The sequence below is a fragment of the Muntiacus reevesi genome, chromosome 1 (assembly GCF_963930625.1).
Source record: "Muntiacus reevesi chromosome 1, mMunRee1.1, whole genome shotgun sequence".
Taxonomy (NCBI): Eukaryota; Metazoa; Chordata; class Mammalia; order Artiodactyla; family Cervidae; genus Muntiacus; species Muntiacus reevesi.
Window position 1 is genome coordinate 96,677,406 of NC_089249.1, and position 19,034 is coordinate 96,696,439.

General features: G+C 41.8%; 1 protein-coding gene across 2 annotated transcripts; it reads left to right on the forward strand.

Moving 5' to 3' along the window:
* The first annotated feature begins 2,221 nt into the window (after positions 1–2,221).
* Positions 2,222–12,920, forward strand: HENMT1 (HEN methyltransferase 1). Of its 2 annotated transcripts, XM_065927559.1 has the most exons (8): positions 2,222–2,282; positions 3,069–3,137; positions 5,675–5,803; positions 8,166–8,278; positions 9,132–9,266; positions 10,936–11,115; positions 11,665–11,839; positions 12,347–12,920. In XM_065927559.1, the coding sequence occupies exons 2-8, from the start codon at positions 3,132–3,134 to the stop codon at positions 12,755–12,757; spliced, it is 1,149 nt and encodes a 382-aa protein (XP_065783631.1). In that variant the 5' UTR covers positions 2,222–2,282; positions 3,069–3,131; the 3' UTR covers positions 12,758–12,920. The 2 variants fall into 2 exon arrangements, with proteins under 2 accessions (XP_065783631.1, XP_065783639.1); XM_065927567.1 differs by lacking the exons at positions 2,222–2,282; positions 3,069–3,137 and adding an exon at positions 4,404–4,497.
* The last annotated feature ends 6,114 nt before the right edge of the window (positions 12,921–19,034 follow it).

A 19,034-nucleotide genomic window follows, 5' to 3' on the forward strand; every position in this document is an offset into this window, starting at 1 on the left:
AGCCAGGTGTGTGTAGGATCTTAACTCCCCACACCAGGGACGGAATCCATGCCCTCTGCATTGGGAGCTCAAAGTCTTACATGCTGAACAACCAGGGAAGTCCCTAGGATTCCATTTTTTAACATTGAGGCATTTGCAGGCTTTACTTTTGTTTATACAGGCTTTTCAGGGCATTAGAGCCACCTCAGTCCAACACCGCCTTATTTAATTGATTTTAAAAATACACAGAAGTGGAATTAACTTACTCATGCTTAAAGATCTTGTTTAGATTATATATTCTGTAATAGGGCATATGCTCCTTCAAGGAAGGCTGTTGGTTAAAACTTTTGTTTCCTAGAGCCAACAGGAACCTGCTGAAGCTTACCTTAAGTTATAAACTTTTCCCTAGAGACTAGAACCCTTAAAATGTCAAAAATAAAAACTGTGCAATGTATCTTTGTGATACCTGAAGGGGTCAGCATTGTGCTTTTCATATAGTAGGTGTTAAGTGTTTGAAAATATGTTATATATTATTATATATAATCGGTTATTTTGCTGGGAGAAATATCAATAACCTCAGATATGCAGATGACACCACCCTTATGGCAGAAAGTGAAGAAAAACTAAAGAGCCTCTTGATGAAAGTAAAAGAGAAGAGTGAAAAAGTTGGCTTAAAGCTCAACATTCAGAAAACTAAGATCATGGCATTCGGTCTCACCACTTCATGGGAAATAGATGGGGAAACAGTGGAAACAGTGGCTGACTTTATTTTTCTGGGCTCAAAAAATCACTGCAGATGGTGATTGCAGCCATGAAGTTAAAAGACGCTTACTCCTTGGAAGAAAAGTTATGACCAACCTAGACAGCATATTAAAAAGCAGAGACATTACTTTGCCAACAAAGGTCCATCTAGTCAAGGCTATGGTTTTTCCAGTGGTCATGTATGGATGTGAGAGTTGGACTATAAAGAAAGCTGAGCACAGAAGAATTGATGCTTTTGAACTGTGGTGTTGGAGAAGACTCTTGAGAGTCCCTTGGACTGCAAAGAGATCCAACCAGTCCATCCTAAAGGAGATCAGTCCTGGGTGTTCATTGGAAGGACTGATGTTGAGGCTGAAATTCCAATACTTTGGCCACCTGATGCGAAGAGCTGACTAATTGGAAAAGACCCTGATGCTGGGAAAGATTTAGGACAGGAGGAGAAGGGGACGACAGAGGATGAGGTGGTTGGATGGCATCACCGACTCGATGGACATGGGTTTGGGTGAACTCCGGGAGTTGGTGATGGACAGGGAGGCCTGGTGTGCTGCGGTTCATGGGGTCGCAAAAAGTCGGACACGACAGAGCAACTGAACTGAACTGAATTCATTAGTAAAACCAGATCGAGTCTCTTAAAATAGGACTAAATTCCTCTCCTAATCGCAAAGGCAGCTTCGTTTTTCCTCTCCTCTTTAAGCTTTTCTCCCACATATTAGAAAGAAATAACTTTTGAGGTGTTAGGTTGAATCTCTGCAAGGGAAAGGGCAGACGATAAGGTAACTTTTCTAAGAGATCAGATACTTGTATCCCGAGCATGAGGTAGTTACCAGTTGGTGGTTTGCGGACTGTACGGTGTCAAGGCTTTTCTGAGTTCAGATGTTACCGGCAGAGCTTTAGGCAGCCCACGGTCCCCTTTAAGGTCCATGTGGACTGTTCTGGGGATGGGAGTGTTGGCCGATTCGGACGCGAGCGGCTGCTCGGCTCGCGCTCAGCCCGGTCGCTCCTCTTGGCACCTTCCATCGGCCGGGACCGTTTTCAGCTCTTTGCCGCGCACGGGGAGAGCCACGAAGCCAACAGCCGCCGGAGCCCGGCGCCCTGCTCGCGGCCCCGGACACGCCGAGCGAGGTGCAGCCTCGGGCCAACAGTCGCGGCTGCTGGCCGGCTGGGGCGGGTCGCAGCTGCTCGCGAAGGGGGGATGTGGCAGGGATCGTGGTCCCCCCGCCAACGTGCGGATGGAGACTTAAGACATGGCTCTGGGGCATGAGCCACAGAGGCCGTTAAAAGACACAACCCCGATGTCTTGGAGCCAGGAGCCTAGAGGAGAGGGGCTGAGTCCGGAGCTGGGCTCCGGACACCGCGGGCGGAGGAGTAGGGCGTCCCCGGGGCGGGGCCCCCGGCGCAGGTGCGGCGGCGGGCGGGTAAGGTCACGTGGTGAGACCGCGCGTGCGCCAGTGTCAGCGGCCGGGCCGGGGAGAGGTGCGGCACCCGCTCTCCTCCGCAATGTCCGCTGGTCGGCCGCGCGCGGACGTGCTTCTTACAGAAAGGTAATAGTTGCATCCACTCATGCTCTCCTGAGCTCTCTCGAGGAGGGTTTCCGAGTTACGACTTAGAGAATAACTCAAGTCAGGAGATCGATGTGTCTACACTTTAGACTGAGTTCTAGTGGATAGAGGCAGATGTGCAACAGAGAACTAAAAATGTAAAATTCAAGGCCGGTAGTGAATTGGATACGTGCTGGAGTATATATGCTTCCCTTGTGGCTCAGCTGGTAAAGAATCCGCCTGCAATGGGGGAGACCTGGGTTCAATCCCTGGGTTGGGAAGAGCCCCTGGAGAAGGGGAAGGCTACCCACTCCAGTGTTCTGGCCTGGAGAATTCCATGCACTGTATAGTCCGTGGGGTGGGTCGCAGAGAGTCAGACACGACTGAGTGACTTTCACTTAGGACACTTTTCTCTTTAAATTTCATTTTGACCACGTGTGAAAGAGTAGCTGAAAGCAATTTGAGTGACGTTGAGGGCTTTAATGAAATAGTCACAACTGATAGAACTGTTCAGTTTTAATCCAACTAACAGTAAAAGGAAAGAATGGGTGTTATTGCGTGTGTTTGGTGGAGCGGAAGGCCACTTAGGTTTTCTTTGCTATTGTCTGAAGCAGTGCTTCCTGGATACATTCTGTGGGTTAAAGGATACTTTAATGTGGATTAAACGTAAAGAGAAGGAAGAAACCTCGCTCTCTTCCTTCCCAGTGATCTAGGCAGCAGCTACTTAGTCTAGCCTTTCCTCTACAAAACTGATACACTATTTACAGCCTAGTCATTGCTGATTCCTAGGGGTTGCAGGAGACAGCTGCACTTCTGTTTCAACGAAACTTGAAAACAAAGGCGGAAAACAACATGGAGGTAAGGCTTCCTTCGTGACCTGCTGTGTGACTGAAGAGTCATCCCCGTGATATCCTGTGAGGTACATTCCTCCCTCGCTAACCCTGGGAGATAGGTTCTACGACACCGCGTGCACACTAAAATTCGCGGATGCTCAAGTCCTTTTTGTAAAATGGTTATAATTCACATGGTTATTGAGGACTTAGGATGTGGCTTTAACAACTGAAGAATGGAACTTCAGTAGACTTGAAAATTAATTAAAAATATTTCATTATTGGAAAAAACGGAAGTATGTTTGGAATAACTTGGGTGAATCTTTTTAAAGGTAGCTTTTTTTGACATTCAAATACAGATAAGGCATTTCTGATTTTATCTTGAAATATTTCAGATATATTAATTATACCTTAAATCTATTAAAAATAGGCTATGAGAACATTGCATATTTGCATGTTTTTTGAACAGCAATGCTCTAGTGCATTTTGGATTCCTTTATAAGACTGTGTATATAAGTCAAGAAGCAACAGTTAAAACTGGACGTGGAACAACTGATTGGTTCAAAATTCAGAACGGAGTATGGCAAGACTGTATATTGTTATACCTTGCTTATTTAACTTCTATACAGAGTACATCACGTGAAATACCTGCCTGCATAAATCAGAAGCTGGAATCAAAATCAGTGGGAGAAATAGCAACAGTCTCAGATATACAGATGATACCACTCTAATGGCAGAGAGAAAACAGGAACTAAAGATCATCTCATCTAATGGCAGAGAGAAAAGAGGAACTAAAGATCCTCTTGATGAGGGTGAAAGAGGGGAGTGAAAAAGTTGGCTTGAAACTCACGATTCAAGAAACTAAGATCATGGCATCTGGTCCTGTCACTTCATGGCAAATAGAAGGGGGAAAAGTGGAAGCAGTGACAGAATTTTATTTTCTTGGGCTCCAAAATCACTGCAGATGGTGAAAGCAGCCATGAAATTAAAAGATGCTTACTCCTTGGATGAAAAGCTATGATCAACCTAGACAGCATATTAAAAAGCAGAGACATCACTTTGTTGACAAAGGTCCCTATAGTCAAGGCTATGGTTTTTCTGGTAGTTATGTACAGATGTGAGAGTTGGACCATAAAGAAGGCTGAGCACCAAAGAATTGAGGCTTTTGAATTGTGCAGAAGACTCTTGAGAACCCCTTGAACTGCAAGGAGATCAGGGGAGTCAATCCTAAAGGAAATCAGTCCTGAATATTCATTGGAAGGACTAATGCTGAAGCTGAAACTCCAATACTTTGGCCACCTGATGTGAAGAGCTGACTCATTGAAAAAGACACTGTTGTTGGGAAAGATTGAAGGCAAAAGGAGAAAGGTTCAGCAGAGGATGAGATGGTTAGAAAGCATCACCGACTCAATGGATATGATTTTGAGTTTGAGCAAACTCTAGGAGTTAGTGAAGGACAGGGAGCCTGACATGCTACAGTCCATGGGATTGCAAAGAGACAGACAGGACTTAGCGACTGAAAAGCACCAACAATAATTTAGGAACAACAGTAACAGTAGTTATGGATTAATCATGACATTATTTTGTAATGGGAATCATGTCAAGGAAATTTTGACCTTTGTAAAAGGAAAACTATTTAGAACTATTGCACTAAGAGTATTGCATTAGGGGAGAGAGGTGGGGCCCAACTCTGTGCAATAGACAACTGGGGATACATGGCATGTGAACAGAGTGAGGGAATCAGTGGATGGAAAAGAAAGGAGAACCCCATCAAGGGTATGGGGTTCTTGCTAAACCTATGATAGGATTCTGAAGGTGGGCCAGTATGATCATATATTGAGGTGGGGGATGAAGTGTGTGATGAGGTATCAAGTGTGGGTGACTTTAGGATACCTGTAAAACTGTGATAGGCCAGCCAAAGACAGGACAGGGTTCAGGAACGTGTAGTCAAAAGAGGGCACAGTCTAACTTCCGTTTGGTTAAGGAGAGTCTTTGTCAGTTATAGACAGGTTCTAGCCTCCTGACCACCTGGACCCCAGGGCTTCCCTGGTGGTTGAGTGGTAAAGAAGCTGCCTGCCAATGCAGGATACGCAGGTTCGATCCCTAGGTCTGGAAGATCGCCCGGAGAAGGAAGTGGCAACCCACTCCAGTATTCTTGCCTGGAGAATTCCGTGGACAGAGGAGCCTGGCGGGCTAGAGTTGGACACAATTTAGCATGTATGCACTAGCTGAACCCTAGGCCTTGTAGTTCAGTGTGGCTAGGAGACTTATGATTGTGTTATTAAATGAATTCATAAGTAATTTTCCCTTCAGCTGACCCTGAGTTATAGGGGGCATTAAAGTCAGATAATAATTTAAAAGACATGAAAGGAGGTTTAGATGAAATGAAGTGTGGAGGAAGTACAGTGCCACCTAATCTTAGGATTTGAGGTGATTCAAGGGCCTATGTATTCTACGAAGTGGTTGGGGGAAATAAAACTTTTCTCCTATTTAATTCCTGAAGTCATGCATGATTAGAACACTTACCTTTTTTTTTTGTTGTTGTTGTTATTTATAAACTTTCAGTGCAATAGTGTAGTTGATGGAAACGTCGAAGAAGTTCCCAGTAAGAAGGTAATTAAGTTTAATCCTCCATTATACAAACAACGTTACCAATTCGTTAAAAATTTAGTGGCGCAACATCAACCCAAGAAGGTAGGTATTTCTCTTTCCAGTTATTTGCTAATAATGCCTTCTCTAATGCTTTGTCAAATGAAAATATCTTAATAAGGACCTAGCGAGTAAGCAGAGGCTATACGAGAGGACTTTTGCAAGGAGGGAAAGGGTTTGCAATAGGGAGAGCATCTGTCTTCATGGGCAAAAAGGAATTTTCTTTTATAGAGAGGAGGATGAGGAGAAGTACGATAAAAGAGTGGTATAATTGGATAGTGGAAGGTGTGAACCCTGAAACCAGCCTATTACCTGGGAGCAGTCCTTGGCTAAATGCAGTCCAGTGTTCAGGGGCCTGGAAGGAGGAGAGAATTTGGGGACAAGTAGTCAAGGTTATCATTCTAAGCAAAGAATGGGAACGCTAGGCAACATCTGTGAGTGTGGGCAAGATGGTACCTTCTGAAAACTCTTTGTCAAAATACAAAGCATGGGGGATAGGAGCACAGAGCTCAGGTAAAATTCAACATTGCAAGTTTCAGATGTGAAGGAGATCTTGACATGTTACCACTGGATGTGATCTTCATGTGGTTCACATTTCTAGAGCATTTAGTCCACACATCAGGTAGACAAGTCTTGTGGACATAGATACTGTGGTTCTTTTTAACTAGATAAGAATGGTGGCGGAAGGCAAGGAACACTTGGCATCCATCTGCTTTCCCTTTGTAGCAGAGGTATGTGATCAGTGTTGGCACTGGATTCTGTCTTAGTAACAGTCCCTTCTGTGTCAGTGTTTGGATTTCTTTTTTTTTTTTTAATATTTTATTTATTGATTTTGCTGTGCCAGGTCTGTCTTAGTTGCATATGGGATCCAATTCCCTGATCAGGGACCGAATCTGGGTTCCCTGCATTTGGGAGCATGGAGTCTTAGTCACCGGACCACCAGGGAAGTCCGGTGTTTGGATTTCATAGGACCAGGGAAACTGGCTAGCCCAGTGAACATCTGAAGTCTGTAGGGCCAGTTACAGGCTAAAGGATGATCGACTTCTTAAGAAAATGGTAGCTTCTCTCATGAATTAAGTTAACCTCTCCAGACTTCTCTCTGCTATGTGGTTTACAGTTAGTGATAGGTTTATAGTTAGTGATAGTTAGTGACCACATACCTCTGCTACGAAGGGAAAACGGATGGATGCCAAGTGATAGGGCTCATATATACTTAGTATGGTTTCAGCTCCATTCTTTCTTTATACTATTATATAGTATATATTATATACTAATACATATATAATATATATACTAATAATATATTAGTATATACTAATTTTTAAATAGCATATTATATACTATATTATATAGTATACTATATATTTAAAAATTAGTGCAGCTCAGTGCTTCTGTAATACGCTTTCTGTAGTTAGATTTTCCTTTTTCATTTCTGTGTTCCCCTTCTCCCACCATTCCATAAATGTGCCTGCCGCAAAGAGGAAAATTAGTGAATAACCATGGGTGCAACTCAGATGGTGTATCTTTTTGGGTGTAGGTACTTTTAAGTGTTTGTCATGAATTATCTTCATTTGCCCTTTTCATAACGTAGAGTTCAGAAATATATAGATAACTCTCTGTGGTTAATGAAGATTATTGTGTGATTAAGAAAGTCAGATATAATAAAAATCTTAAGAATGTATGTGAATATAAATTAAGGAGATTAGATTAACAGATTAGACTGCATCCTAGTATGTTTGGTCAGTATCCCTTTTTAAATCTTCAAGCTTCTCAGAGGCACAGACCCCTCTTAGAACACTTGCCTGTCATAGGTGCTGCTCCTATGCCAGGCCCCTAGAATTTACCTTGAAAACTGAATTAGTTTATTTATTTCTAATTATTTAGTTTTGCTTGCGCTGGGTCTTCACTTCTGTGTGGGCTTCTCATTGGGGTGGCTTCTCTTGTTGCAGAATACAGGCTCTAGAGTATGGGTTTAGTACTTGTGGTGCATGGGCTTAGTTGCCCATGTGGCATGTGGAATCTTCCCAGACCAGGGACTCAAATCTGTGTCTCCTGCATTGGCAGGCAGATTCTTAACCACTGGACCACCAGGGAAGTCCATGAATTAGTTTATTGTCCAAACACTGTAGTAGGTCTTGGGAAATTAACAGGACCTATTTTTTTCTCCCAGGTTTTCAATGTATCAGGTTAATTTCCGTTTTATTTTTCTACCAGAAAGATATTATGTAATTTTTCTACCAAAAAGATATTATGTAATTTTTCTACCAAAAAGATACTATGTAATTTTTCTACCAAAAAGATACTATGTAATTTTTCTGATACCCAACTCTTTCTGGCGAAAAAATGCTTGATCATGTGTGATTTCTGGCTATAATGTCTTTGAAATAACATTTTTTCTCATCTACAGGTTGCAGACTTGGGGTGTGGTGATGTTTGCCTCTTAGCGATCTTAAAATACCAAAAGTGCATTGAAGAGCTTGTTGGAGTAGATATCAATGAGGGGAGACTTAAGTGGAGTGGGTAATACTGAATTCTCTAAAATAATTATGCATTAATCTAAAACTAACTATTAATTACAGTTAGATGAAGTATTTTTTTTCTTGGCCATTCCATGCAACTTATGGGATCTTAGTTCCCCACCCAGGGATTGAATCCAAGCCCTTGGCAGTGGAAGTTTGGAGTCCTAACCAATGGATTGCCAGGGAATTCCCAGATGAAGTGTTTACTTACACCAGCTGTATACAACTTGTTTAAAAGAAGGCACTATGAGAGCTGCAGGCTTACCAAATAATGCCTTTCCCATGACATTAATTGGTTGTATGTTGTGAATAATACCTAGAAGTTCTGTTTACCTATGTAGCAAGTATAGCCTCAATGCAGTAGTTAAAGCCATCAAAGCATTGCAAATTCAGTTTCAAATGGCAAAGTCCAATGTTGAGCACCAAGATAACTTAAAGCAGAGGATTTAAATTGCCACAGCTCTGGGACAGAGGCCCACGGCCTCCTTCAGTTTGAGTGAGTTGCTTGCTCATATATGACTTCCACAGATCGTTTTAAGAATGTTTTTCTTCTAAAGAACAAAAAATTTAATATTACTGATCCAAGGTGAGGAGAGAGAACCAAAAGTATTAATCATGAGAGCAATATCAAGTACTAAAAATCTTGTTCTTGTCGGCCATTTAAAGTCCCATGAGAGAGGAAGTTATCCTATGACCTTGCGCTTAATACAGCAAGTCATGGACACAGGCTATGTCAGACTTAACCAGTGTAGGCAGGAGATAATTTATCAGGGGATCAGAGTTTCTGGAGCTGGTAAGATATTCTAAATAGACTTTATGTGTTCAAGTGTTCCTTCTGCAATAATGCTTTGCAGGTCAAGGCTGTCCCCATGTATAGGGGATCATCTGGATCCCCGGGAGCTGGATTTAGCGATTACCTTGTATCATGGCTCTGTGTTAGAGAAAGACTGTCGTTTGCTCGGATTTGACTTGGCAGCATGTATTGAATTGTAAGTATGAAACTGGTTCTTACTATACACTATATATATACTATATATTATACACTATTCAAACTATTCATTTGAAAAATATGAATTAATCAGTCTCAGTAAAGTTAGTACCCTAAATATTTGTCATAATCTGAGTTATTTGTGGAGAAAATTGCTTGTCAGTTGGGACTAGGTTTTCCCTGGCTTTTTCCAACTTTTTGTTTGGAGATAATTTCAAGCTTATAGGTTAAGATACAAACTGTATAGAGTACCATGAACACCCATATCCTTTATCCTGATTCACAGGTGAACGTTTCCCTTATTTTCTTTATCTTATGTATATGTGCTCTCTTGTTGTTTCCCTAAGTCTCTCTCCCTCCACACATTTTTCTTCTAAACCACATAAGTGTAGGTTTTACTCTTTGCCCCTAACAAATTCAGTATTAAATAGGCAGTTCCCTTTTTGTTATTGGTGGTGCCTCATGGCTTGCAAGATTTTGGTCTCCTGACCAGGGGTTGAACCCAGGCTCTGGGAGTGGAAGCACTGAGTCTTAACCACTGGACCACCAGGCGGTTCCTCGGTTCTCTTTATTTTTAATAGGAGTATTTTTCAGTTTGGGCTCTTAATGATTAGATTCCTGGAATACAGTAGAGCACTGTATTTGGGTCCTCAGGTCGTTCCATCTGGAGGCAGTAATGTCTGTTTGTCCCTGAGGAGGTTAATTTTGATCTCTCCAGTCAAGGTGTGTTTGTGGTTGCTTAGCTGTATAATTACTGCCTTCCAGCCCCAGATAAGCAGAGTGGAGACTGCATACCATGCACATATTTTGTTACTCATCCATATTCCCCCCTAAATTTACCTGTATTACATGGTGGTAAATATTTCCTGTGGCTTCAGTACTTCTCTGTATTTACTAGTCAGGAGCCCTCTCACCCCAGTTTATTTATCCTCAGTGTGAACTCATGAATTCCTGTTTGTTTGTTTTTTTAATGGATTGTGACTTACTTTATTTTGTTACTCAGATCTTCCCATGATTGGTCAACAGCAGTGGAGGGTCCTTTCAAGCTGGCATCTGTGTCCTTGTGATATGTCTGGTTTTTGTTTCTTTTTTTTGAGCACGCACTTCCTGTTGTAACAAGATGTACCAGACTGGTTGTCTACTTTTCCTTCCTAATCTGCCACTTCTGGTTCTTTTAATGGGAAATGGTATTCAGAAACCAAAATATGTCTCTAAATGACCTCTTAATAGTAGTTAAGTGTCTTATTCTAGGGTCAGTTTGCCTACTGTCGTGTCCAGATTTCCAAGTGTTTAGTAATGTATTCTCTAGATTTTTATTTCTTTTGTATTTCCTATTGCCTGGCACACAGTAGGTGCCTAATGTTTGAAATGACTGACGGAGACCATTGGAACATTGGTTGAAGAGCAAGGCACAGCGATCAGTGTCAGCCATGTGTAGCCTGGATCTGAATGTCATTTTTAAGATTGAATATTCCATTGTATATATCAGTGTGCTTATTCATCATTTGTTTATTTTTAACTGCCTTTTGGCTATTGTGAAAAACATCAGATCATGTTTCTCTTACCTGGTCTGAGAGGTCCATGGTTAGACATTGTTTTGCTAAATCAGTTAGGGAGCTACTTGCAAGTGAAACTAGGTTTCATTATATCTTTCTCACTGACCACTTTAGAATAGAACATTTTGATTCAGAAGATCTGGCCAAGTTTCCTGAAGTTGTCTTTGGGTACATGTCTCCAGCCATGATTGTCATCAGCACACCAAACTTTGAATTCAATTCCCTGTTTCCTTGTGCAGTCTTGAGAGATTCAGATCACAAATTTGAGTGGAGCAGAATGCAGTTTCAGACCTGGTGAGTTCTTAAGTGTCTTTTTTTTTGTGTGTGATTACACTGGAATTTTAAACCATATGAAATCTTAGTATCTATGGTTACCATAATATGTTATTTCTTACTTTACTCCAATAAAATTGATTCCCAAAATGCAACTTAGCATATAATCGTTAAGGAACTACCACCTTTGGGCATTTATTTTCTCTGTCAAGTGTGGAAACGGTGTGTGGGCACTGGTACCTCATGTGAAGGTATCAGGAGTTATCTCCCAAAATGGCATGACAGATGGCCATGTTCTGGCAAAACTGCAAACCCAAATAGGAGTTGGGATTATAGCCCTTCTGGTTTCCTTGTCCTTGCATGCTGTTCCATATTCTTATGGTTACTGGGAAACTGACACTGTCATTGCCTTAATGCTTTTTTGCAGAAATAAGCAAACCCAGTGATGTGGCCTTATGTGATGTTGTAGGAATTGCAGTTTATTTTAACTTGTAATTTTTATGTTCTGTCCTACTGGAAATGGTTGTTTTAGTTTAGAAAACCATCTTTTCTCTTTGTTTTGACTCTTAGGGCTTTAGATGTGGCCAGTCGCTACAGTTACTCGGTGGAGTTTACTGGTGTGGGGGAACCACCCACAGGAGCTGAGGATGTTGGCTATTGTACCCAGATAGGAGTCTTCCGGAAAAAAGCAGAAGCAGCTGGATTGGCTGATTTGGAGCATCATGGTGAACATGTTTATGAAGTTGTGAGTGTTCTTTGTTCTCAGAGCAAGGTCACTTACTGGGATGGTGAGATGAGTCCCCACTAGAGAGAAGTGTGAATGACGTTCTTTTGAGGAAAATCCCATGCCCCATGATCTCTCAAAGCATGTTACAGAGATGATCTGCTGGTGTCTTGGAAATACTTCTCCAGCAACTGCGCACCCCACCCCCCCAACTTGGTAATCTGTTAGGAAAGAGGAAAAACAGCAGTAGTTTCTGTGTAGCTTGATTCAGGACATGACTTGAAATTGAGTCTTGAAGCTTGTCAGACCCATTTTGTTTGAGGAGGTGTGCATGGTAAAAATATGTTGAAGAATATCTATATGCCAGGAATTTTTGACCCTCATAATTGGGACTTTCACAGTAGGTAAGGTTTCACATGTTCATATGCTTAATTGTATATACAGTTAATTCTAATGTGCTGAAAAGTTACTAGTGGTTTTGAAAATTTTTCTTCTATTTCAAGTCTTTTTTTTTTTTTGCTCCTTCAGGTTTATACAACCTCATACCCAAGCTTACAGCAGATAAATTACCGTAGACGTGTGGTGATTTATCTAGTGTACCGAGAAGTGAGCAGATTGAGACAGAAATACCAAGTGGGTTTGAGACAGCATGAATTGGAGCCTGAGTTCGTAGCCCCTGGCAACTGGACAGGAAAATTCACCTCAGACCTTCCAGATCCAGTACTCACTGAAGATGATAAAGCCATGGAGATGGCTCCCCAACCTTTCTGTATTGAAGATAAGTTTTACGTACCCCTGCAAAGAATCATTGCTTATCCCAGGCTGGGGCACTTATGCGGTAATGTAGAGAAGCTGAGAGAGTTCCTTGGTGATGTGATTGAACTGAACTGTGATGGTTCTGCAGTGAAGGTTGACTTGAACGATTGTAGTGACTTTTGAGCCATCCTTACTTCCTGAAATTCAGGATCTTCACAATAATTGGGCTCATTTAGAATTTAAAGGTTGTGCAGTCATAATTGAGATAGCTTTTCATTTTAAAAACACCTAACTTTTATGGTTTTTGGTGTGTGTGTGTTGACTGTTGATATTAAAGAGTTTTAAAGAAAACTGAATTATCCAGTAGTGTTTAAAACCTTTTTTCAGGGGGTAGAGCAGCTTTAAAACCTCTCCCTCCTTTGGGCTTAATTCTAACTCATGATACTTAGCCTAAAACATATATACAATAGGAATGCAGGTATTTGAGAGAACAAAACCTCAACAGTCAAAATATTGCCCGTGGTTTTTGAGTTTTGCTCTCTGGAGCTTACTGGCTGGAATTCGGGTGGTAGTAGCAGTAGGAGAAAGAGAAATATAGTTTCTTGTATTGGGCTTCCCTGGTGGCTCAGATGGTAAAGCATCTGCCTGCAATTCAGGGAACCCGGGTTCGACTCCTGAGTTGGGAAGATCCCCCGGAGAGGGGAATGGCTACCCAGTCCAGTATCCTTGCCTGGAGAATCCCCTGGACAGAGGAGTCTGGCGGGCTGTAGTTCATGGGGTCACAAAATCGGACATGCACGTAATAGGAAAAAAAGTTGTCTAAATGAGACATTTTTTCCTAAAGCATGGGAGTGCAGCGGTTAGCCAACCAAGAGACTGCTATACCACACAGGAACCCCTCTGCAAGCATATGTCCATCGTGCCATTCCACTGTACTTCATGTGCACCCTGCGGACAAAGATGGTTGTTTGAGCTTTAGCTACCACTTGGCAACTTCCAAACCAGTGAAAAAGAAAAGGGAAGGGACAGAGGGCATGTGTCAGCTGTCTGGTAAGGTTTTTTGCACTGCTCCTGATTCTTGGCCAGATGGAAGTCTCATGGCCAGGCCTTACAGAAAGGGATGCTGGGAAGTGGAGCCTTTTATTTTGGGATGCCATGTGCCGATGTGGTAGGCTTCTGCCAAGGAACTAGGGGGACAAAGGACATTGTGGCAACGTGCCACAGCTGGAACATCCTGAAACAAGCTGTGGCTAGGCAGACTGGGTACCTGAGAAAGGGCTTCCTTGGGGGGGAGGGGAGGGCTGTAATTCTCAAGCTGAGTTTTTAAGGGTTAATAATTAAGTAGATGGAAAATGGATTTGGTGGGAGATGGTGAGTAAAAAAAAAAGGGATTCTGGGAGAGAACACTATTAATCAGACTGTTCTATCAGATCCCCTCTATGTACTTAACACTGATATTACTCCCGGAGGCATGCAATCTAGACTTTTGCACCCCCACCCTCCCCGAAGGGCCCTCTGTCCTCATCTTTCTAGGCCTGTGCAGCTTTCTAGGGTTTCCTTTTCATTGCTCTTCTGTTAGAGCCAAGATCTTCTAGCCAAGACTCCAAAAATCTACTTTGTTCAGGCTTAATCACCTCCCAGAAGTGTTTAGCTACCACTAAATGCCCATGACTGCTGTGGGTGATGAGAACACGTTCCCCACAGCTTCCCCACTTCTCTGTGGCTCCTGTACCTGCTGCCTTCTTGATTTGTCTTTACCTCCCTATCTTGATACAAGCCTTTATTTGCATGTTGAATGGTTCTAAGTTGAGGGTCAGCAAATGTTCCTCTGGGGACAGAGTAACTTTGAGTGTTGCAACATGCAACTGCATGAGTTGATTGGAAAAGTGAACACAATAATTCTACATGTCTTTCTGAGACCGAGTGATTAAATGTCTGATTTAAAGAAAACAGCACTGGCAACCCTACTCGTATCTGTATACATGAGTTGCATGGTACCTTGCCAGGTTCTAAGTGTCTGTGATACCCATGGAGTATGGGTACCTGCTGAGATGCAATATAGTCTCCTCCAGTCACTCCTCAGCTACTCTTGCCTCCTGCTCACTTTACAGTCATGCCCAAGGGCAGCCCCCAGCTCTCTAGAAACCAGCTCCCCAGGGTGCAGTGCTGGAAGGCCTGTGGCTTTTCCTGACTACCGAGGATAATTTGCTAGGAGGTTTCTGAGAAGTGACATAATCTTATCTGAAATTTCACAATCATGTCTTGCTCCCTCCCACCTCCCAGCTTGTGGGCTGCATATTAGTAGGCAATTTGGTGAAGTGTTTTATATAATTTAAAAATCTTTTCATTGATGGAATTTAAAGTAAACTTCATACACTTCTTTTTTGGGGGTGTCATGCTGCATAGCTTGTGGGTTCTTGGTTCCATGACCAGGGATAGAACCTAGGACCTCAGCAGTGAGAGCACAGAGCCCTAACCACTGGACCACTAGGGCATTCCCTAAACTTTATTGCCTTTAAACTTTATAAACCTTAAAACTTCTCCTTAATGCCTGCCTTTGGAAACGCCACTGGGAACCCGCTTCCTCTCAAATTCATTGTTTTTCTAAGAGAGACCACTATTCCTTACAGAAGTCCAGTGAATAGAATATCTATTCCGATATCAATTATTTCATATAAATGGTATTATACATTTTGATGCAGCTTTATCATTAGTAATATAAAATTAATTTTCATCTATTTGTATCCCATTCTTTTTAATGACTACATATGCTTTTTAATAAAGTGGAAATAGTAGTGCAAGTTCATGCTAAAACCCAGACTGCTCATAAAGGTGTAAAGAAGAAATCCCTCAACAGTTTGCGCCCAGCCCTTCCATTTCACTCCCTAGAAAACTATTAAAAGTTTTTTGTTCCCAATTAAGTACAAGTAAATTCCAGTTTTGCAGACTAGTGGCTTTTTAGGGGGGCAGATTTTATTTTCTCCTAGGAAAACCATTTGAATGGGCCACACTTTTGTAACCATAAAAGGCCTTAAGAATAGCAAACTTTGCTCCACGGAATTAAAGTACACTGTATGCCAGTGAAAAAGGTTGTTGTGTAGGAGGAAGAGTTTTATTTGCAGATTTGCTTGGAAAGTTACCACCACTGCCACCATCATGGCCCACCCACCAGGTTAGATGGAAATTTATGCTACCCGGTATTAGCTGGAACTTACAGGCCCTTGTTCTGAGTGAAATTTGCCTGTAATTCCTATTTGCATGGTCTGGGCAACTCCAAACCCCCTTTAAGAATTTCTGCACAGCTCACAGCACTCCCTTATAGTGCAGTTGAGATGTGAAACAGCCCCTTCAGTATCTCAAGACATTCTACACAGCCCCAGTCTCAGCGCCCTTCCCTTAGCTTCTCACCTCCTCACCCCTCTCTTCTTCCTAACCCCTCTGTCTGCAGCATACCCAGCAGCTCAGCTCTCTTTAAACTGCTCTCAAGCCTCTGGGGCTCATTTCCGTCAGGAAGTTATTCCAAATGAAAGTAATTTCTTTGATTAGAGTTTGGGTACCAACAAAATTACCTCTATATAGCTGGTAGTGTGGAGACTGAGCTGAGCAGCTGGAGGCTGGAGGTCAGGGACTGAGCACCACCAGCAGCGCCATGGCGGAGGCTTACCAGATTATACCTTCATGGAGCGTGCAGGTGTTAACCATGGCCAACATGGTTTATCACTGAATGTGGTGCACATCTTTGGGGATATCCACAAGTAGGGAATATTTAAAGAGTATTGGTAAGATCTAGCAAGCCAGCTGGTAGGAGCTGGAAGTCAAGATTGTACAGTAAATGTTAATTTCACCTCTTTTGCAACTAATTTTTGATGCCAGCATCAGTCTAGTTATACACCTGTCTTAACTGTCAGGGGCCTCTGCCCATTTACCTGTTGGGTTCTAAGTTCCTTTTAAACTCTATGTGCTCTGTGCCAGCATTGCTGCCTACTCCACTTCATCCTGTAATATACACTGTGACCAGACCTGAAACTAGTCAAACTCTGGTCATTCTGTTCTTTCCTGGAAGTGCTGCATTGCTTCCTATTTCCACACCTCATCCCACACTCAGGTATTTTGCCTTCATTGAATCAGCTGTGTTTTCCCACTGCCATGTCTTTGTCCAGCCTTGTCCCTCTGGAATCCCTTTATCATGCTGACCTCCCAGTCTTTTCTAGGAGGAATCATGTCATTGAGCTTACTGAATCTTTGGTTAATTCCATACTAAAAACAATTTTGCCTTGTTTAAGCAGAGTATGCAATGCTTTAAAGTCTTTTAAAGTGCTTGAAGGTTTTGAATTTAGTACTGAGAACATAGAAAATATGTTTTTCCTTTGGTCTTAACTCCAAAGAATATAGGAATATAGGGGAAAGAAGAGCCAGACACAGGCTCATGTGGGAGAGGCAGTTTTTTTTTTTTTTTTTTTTTTAATATTATTTTATTAGTTGGAGGCCAATCACTTTACAACATTTCAGTGGGTTTTGTCATACATTGACATGAATCAGCCATATAGTTACATGTATTCCCCATCCCGATCCCCCCTCCCACCTCCCTCCCCACCCGACTCCTCAGGGTCCTCCCAGTGCACCAGGCCCGAGCACCTGACTCATGTATCCCACCTGGGCTGGTGGTCCGTTTCACCATAGATAATATACATGCTGTTCTTTCAAAACATCCCACCCTCACGTTCTCCCCCAGAGTTCAAAAGTCTGTTCTGTATTTCTGTGTCTCTTTTTCTGTTTTGCATATAGGGTTATCGCCAACAAGTGGTGCTGGGAAAACTGGTTAACCACTTGTAAAAGAATGAAACTAGAACACTTCCTAACACCATACACAAAAATAAACTCAAAATGGATTAAAGATCTAAATGTAAGACCAGAAACTATAAAACTCCTAGAGGAGAACATAGGCAAAACACTCTCCGACATAAATCACAGCAAGATCTTCTATGACCCACCTCCCAGAATATTGGAAATAAAAGCAAAAATAAACAAATGGGACTTAATGAAAATTAAAAGCTTTTGCACAACAAAGGAAACTATAAGTAAGGTGAAAAGACAGCCCTCAGATTGGGAGAAAATAATAACAAATGAGGAAACAGACAAAGGATTAATCTCAAAAATATACAAGCAACTCCTGAAGCTCAATTCCAGAAAAATAAACGACCCAATCAAAAAATGGGCCAAAGAACTAAACAGACATTTCTCCAAAGGAGAGGCAGTTTTGAATGGAATCACTTAAGTTCAATACCAGAAGGTGGCATAGTTTTCCCACTTAAGAGTAAATGCATTCATTTGCTTTGAGGATTCCCTATAAATAAAATGCAAAAAAATTTTTAGTTATGCCCTTTTTCTTTAGATGTTTGAAGCTTTTGCTGTGCATATTCAGGAAAATCACTGCTGAAATGGTTTCAAGATCTAGCAGTGGAGTCAGTTTCTTAAGAGAAATGGTTGAAGAGACATCTCCACTTAGCTGAGCTGTAATGCATAGGGATGGGGTCTAAACTAATTCATACAGAATGATCTTTGCATTTTGTTATTACATGATCCCTGTGGAATAGAGATCACTGATCCATGGAATGTCTAAATTTAAGCCTTTTCTGTTTATGTTTCCTAAATTTGTGTTACATCTTGTGTAATGTGGGATGGGTTAGCTCTACCAAAGATTGCATATGATGCAAAGGAAAAGACAGGTTTCATTCCTTTATATCTGCTGCAACCAGGTATGTATGCTATGTATGTACAGGAAGGAAAAGGTAAAATAAGGTGAAAGAAGGGGGAGGATGTAAGGAGGAAGGGAGAAAAAACTAGGTGTTGAGGAAAGATGGGGCAAGTCATAAGAAGGCTGGGCCTGGGAACCCCATGCCTGAGACATGGGCAAGAACGTCTGAAGGGACAGGACACAAACAGATTGGAAGAATTAATATTGCTAAAATGAAAACACTACCCAAGGCAATCTACAGATCCAGTGCAGTTCCTAGCAAGATACCAAGGACGTTGTTCACAGAACTAGAACAAAACTTAAAAAATCTGTATGGAAAAAAAAAAGACCCAGAATTGCCAAAGCCAATGCTGAGGAAAAACAGCAAAGCTGGAGGCATAACCCTCCCAGAAATCAGGCTGTACTACAGGATCAAAACAGTGTGGTATTGGCATAAAAACAGATATACAGATTAATGGAAGAGAGTAGAGCACCCAGTAATAAATCCACACCACTATGCTAAATTAACCTTTGACAAAGGAGATGAGAATATATAATGGAGAAAATGTCTTCAACAAGCAGTGCTGTGAGAGCTGGACAGCTACATGTTAATCAATGAAATTAGAACACTCCCTCACAGCATATACAAAGATAAACTCAAAATGGTTTAAATACCTAAATTTAGGACACGATGCCATAAAACTCCTAGAAAAGAACACAGACAAA

Coding starts and splice junctions, on each gene's coding strand:
- HENMT1 (XM_065927559.1), top strand. Junction 5,804..8,165: donor CGCAACATCAACCCAAGAAG/GTAGGTATTTCT, acceptor TCTCATCTACAG/GTTGCAGACTTGGGGTGTGG. Junction 8,279..9,131: donor GGGAGACTTAAGTGGAGTGG/GTAATACTGAAT, acceptor AATGCTTTGCAG/GTCAAGGCTGTCCCCATGTA.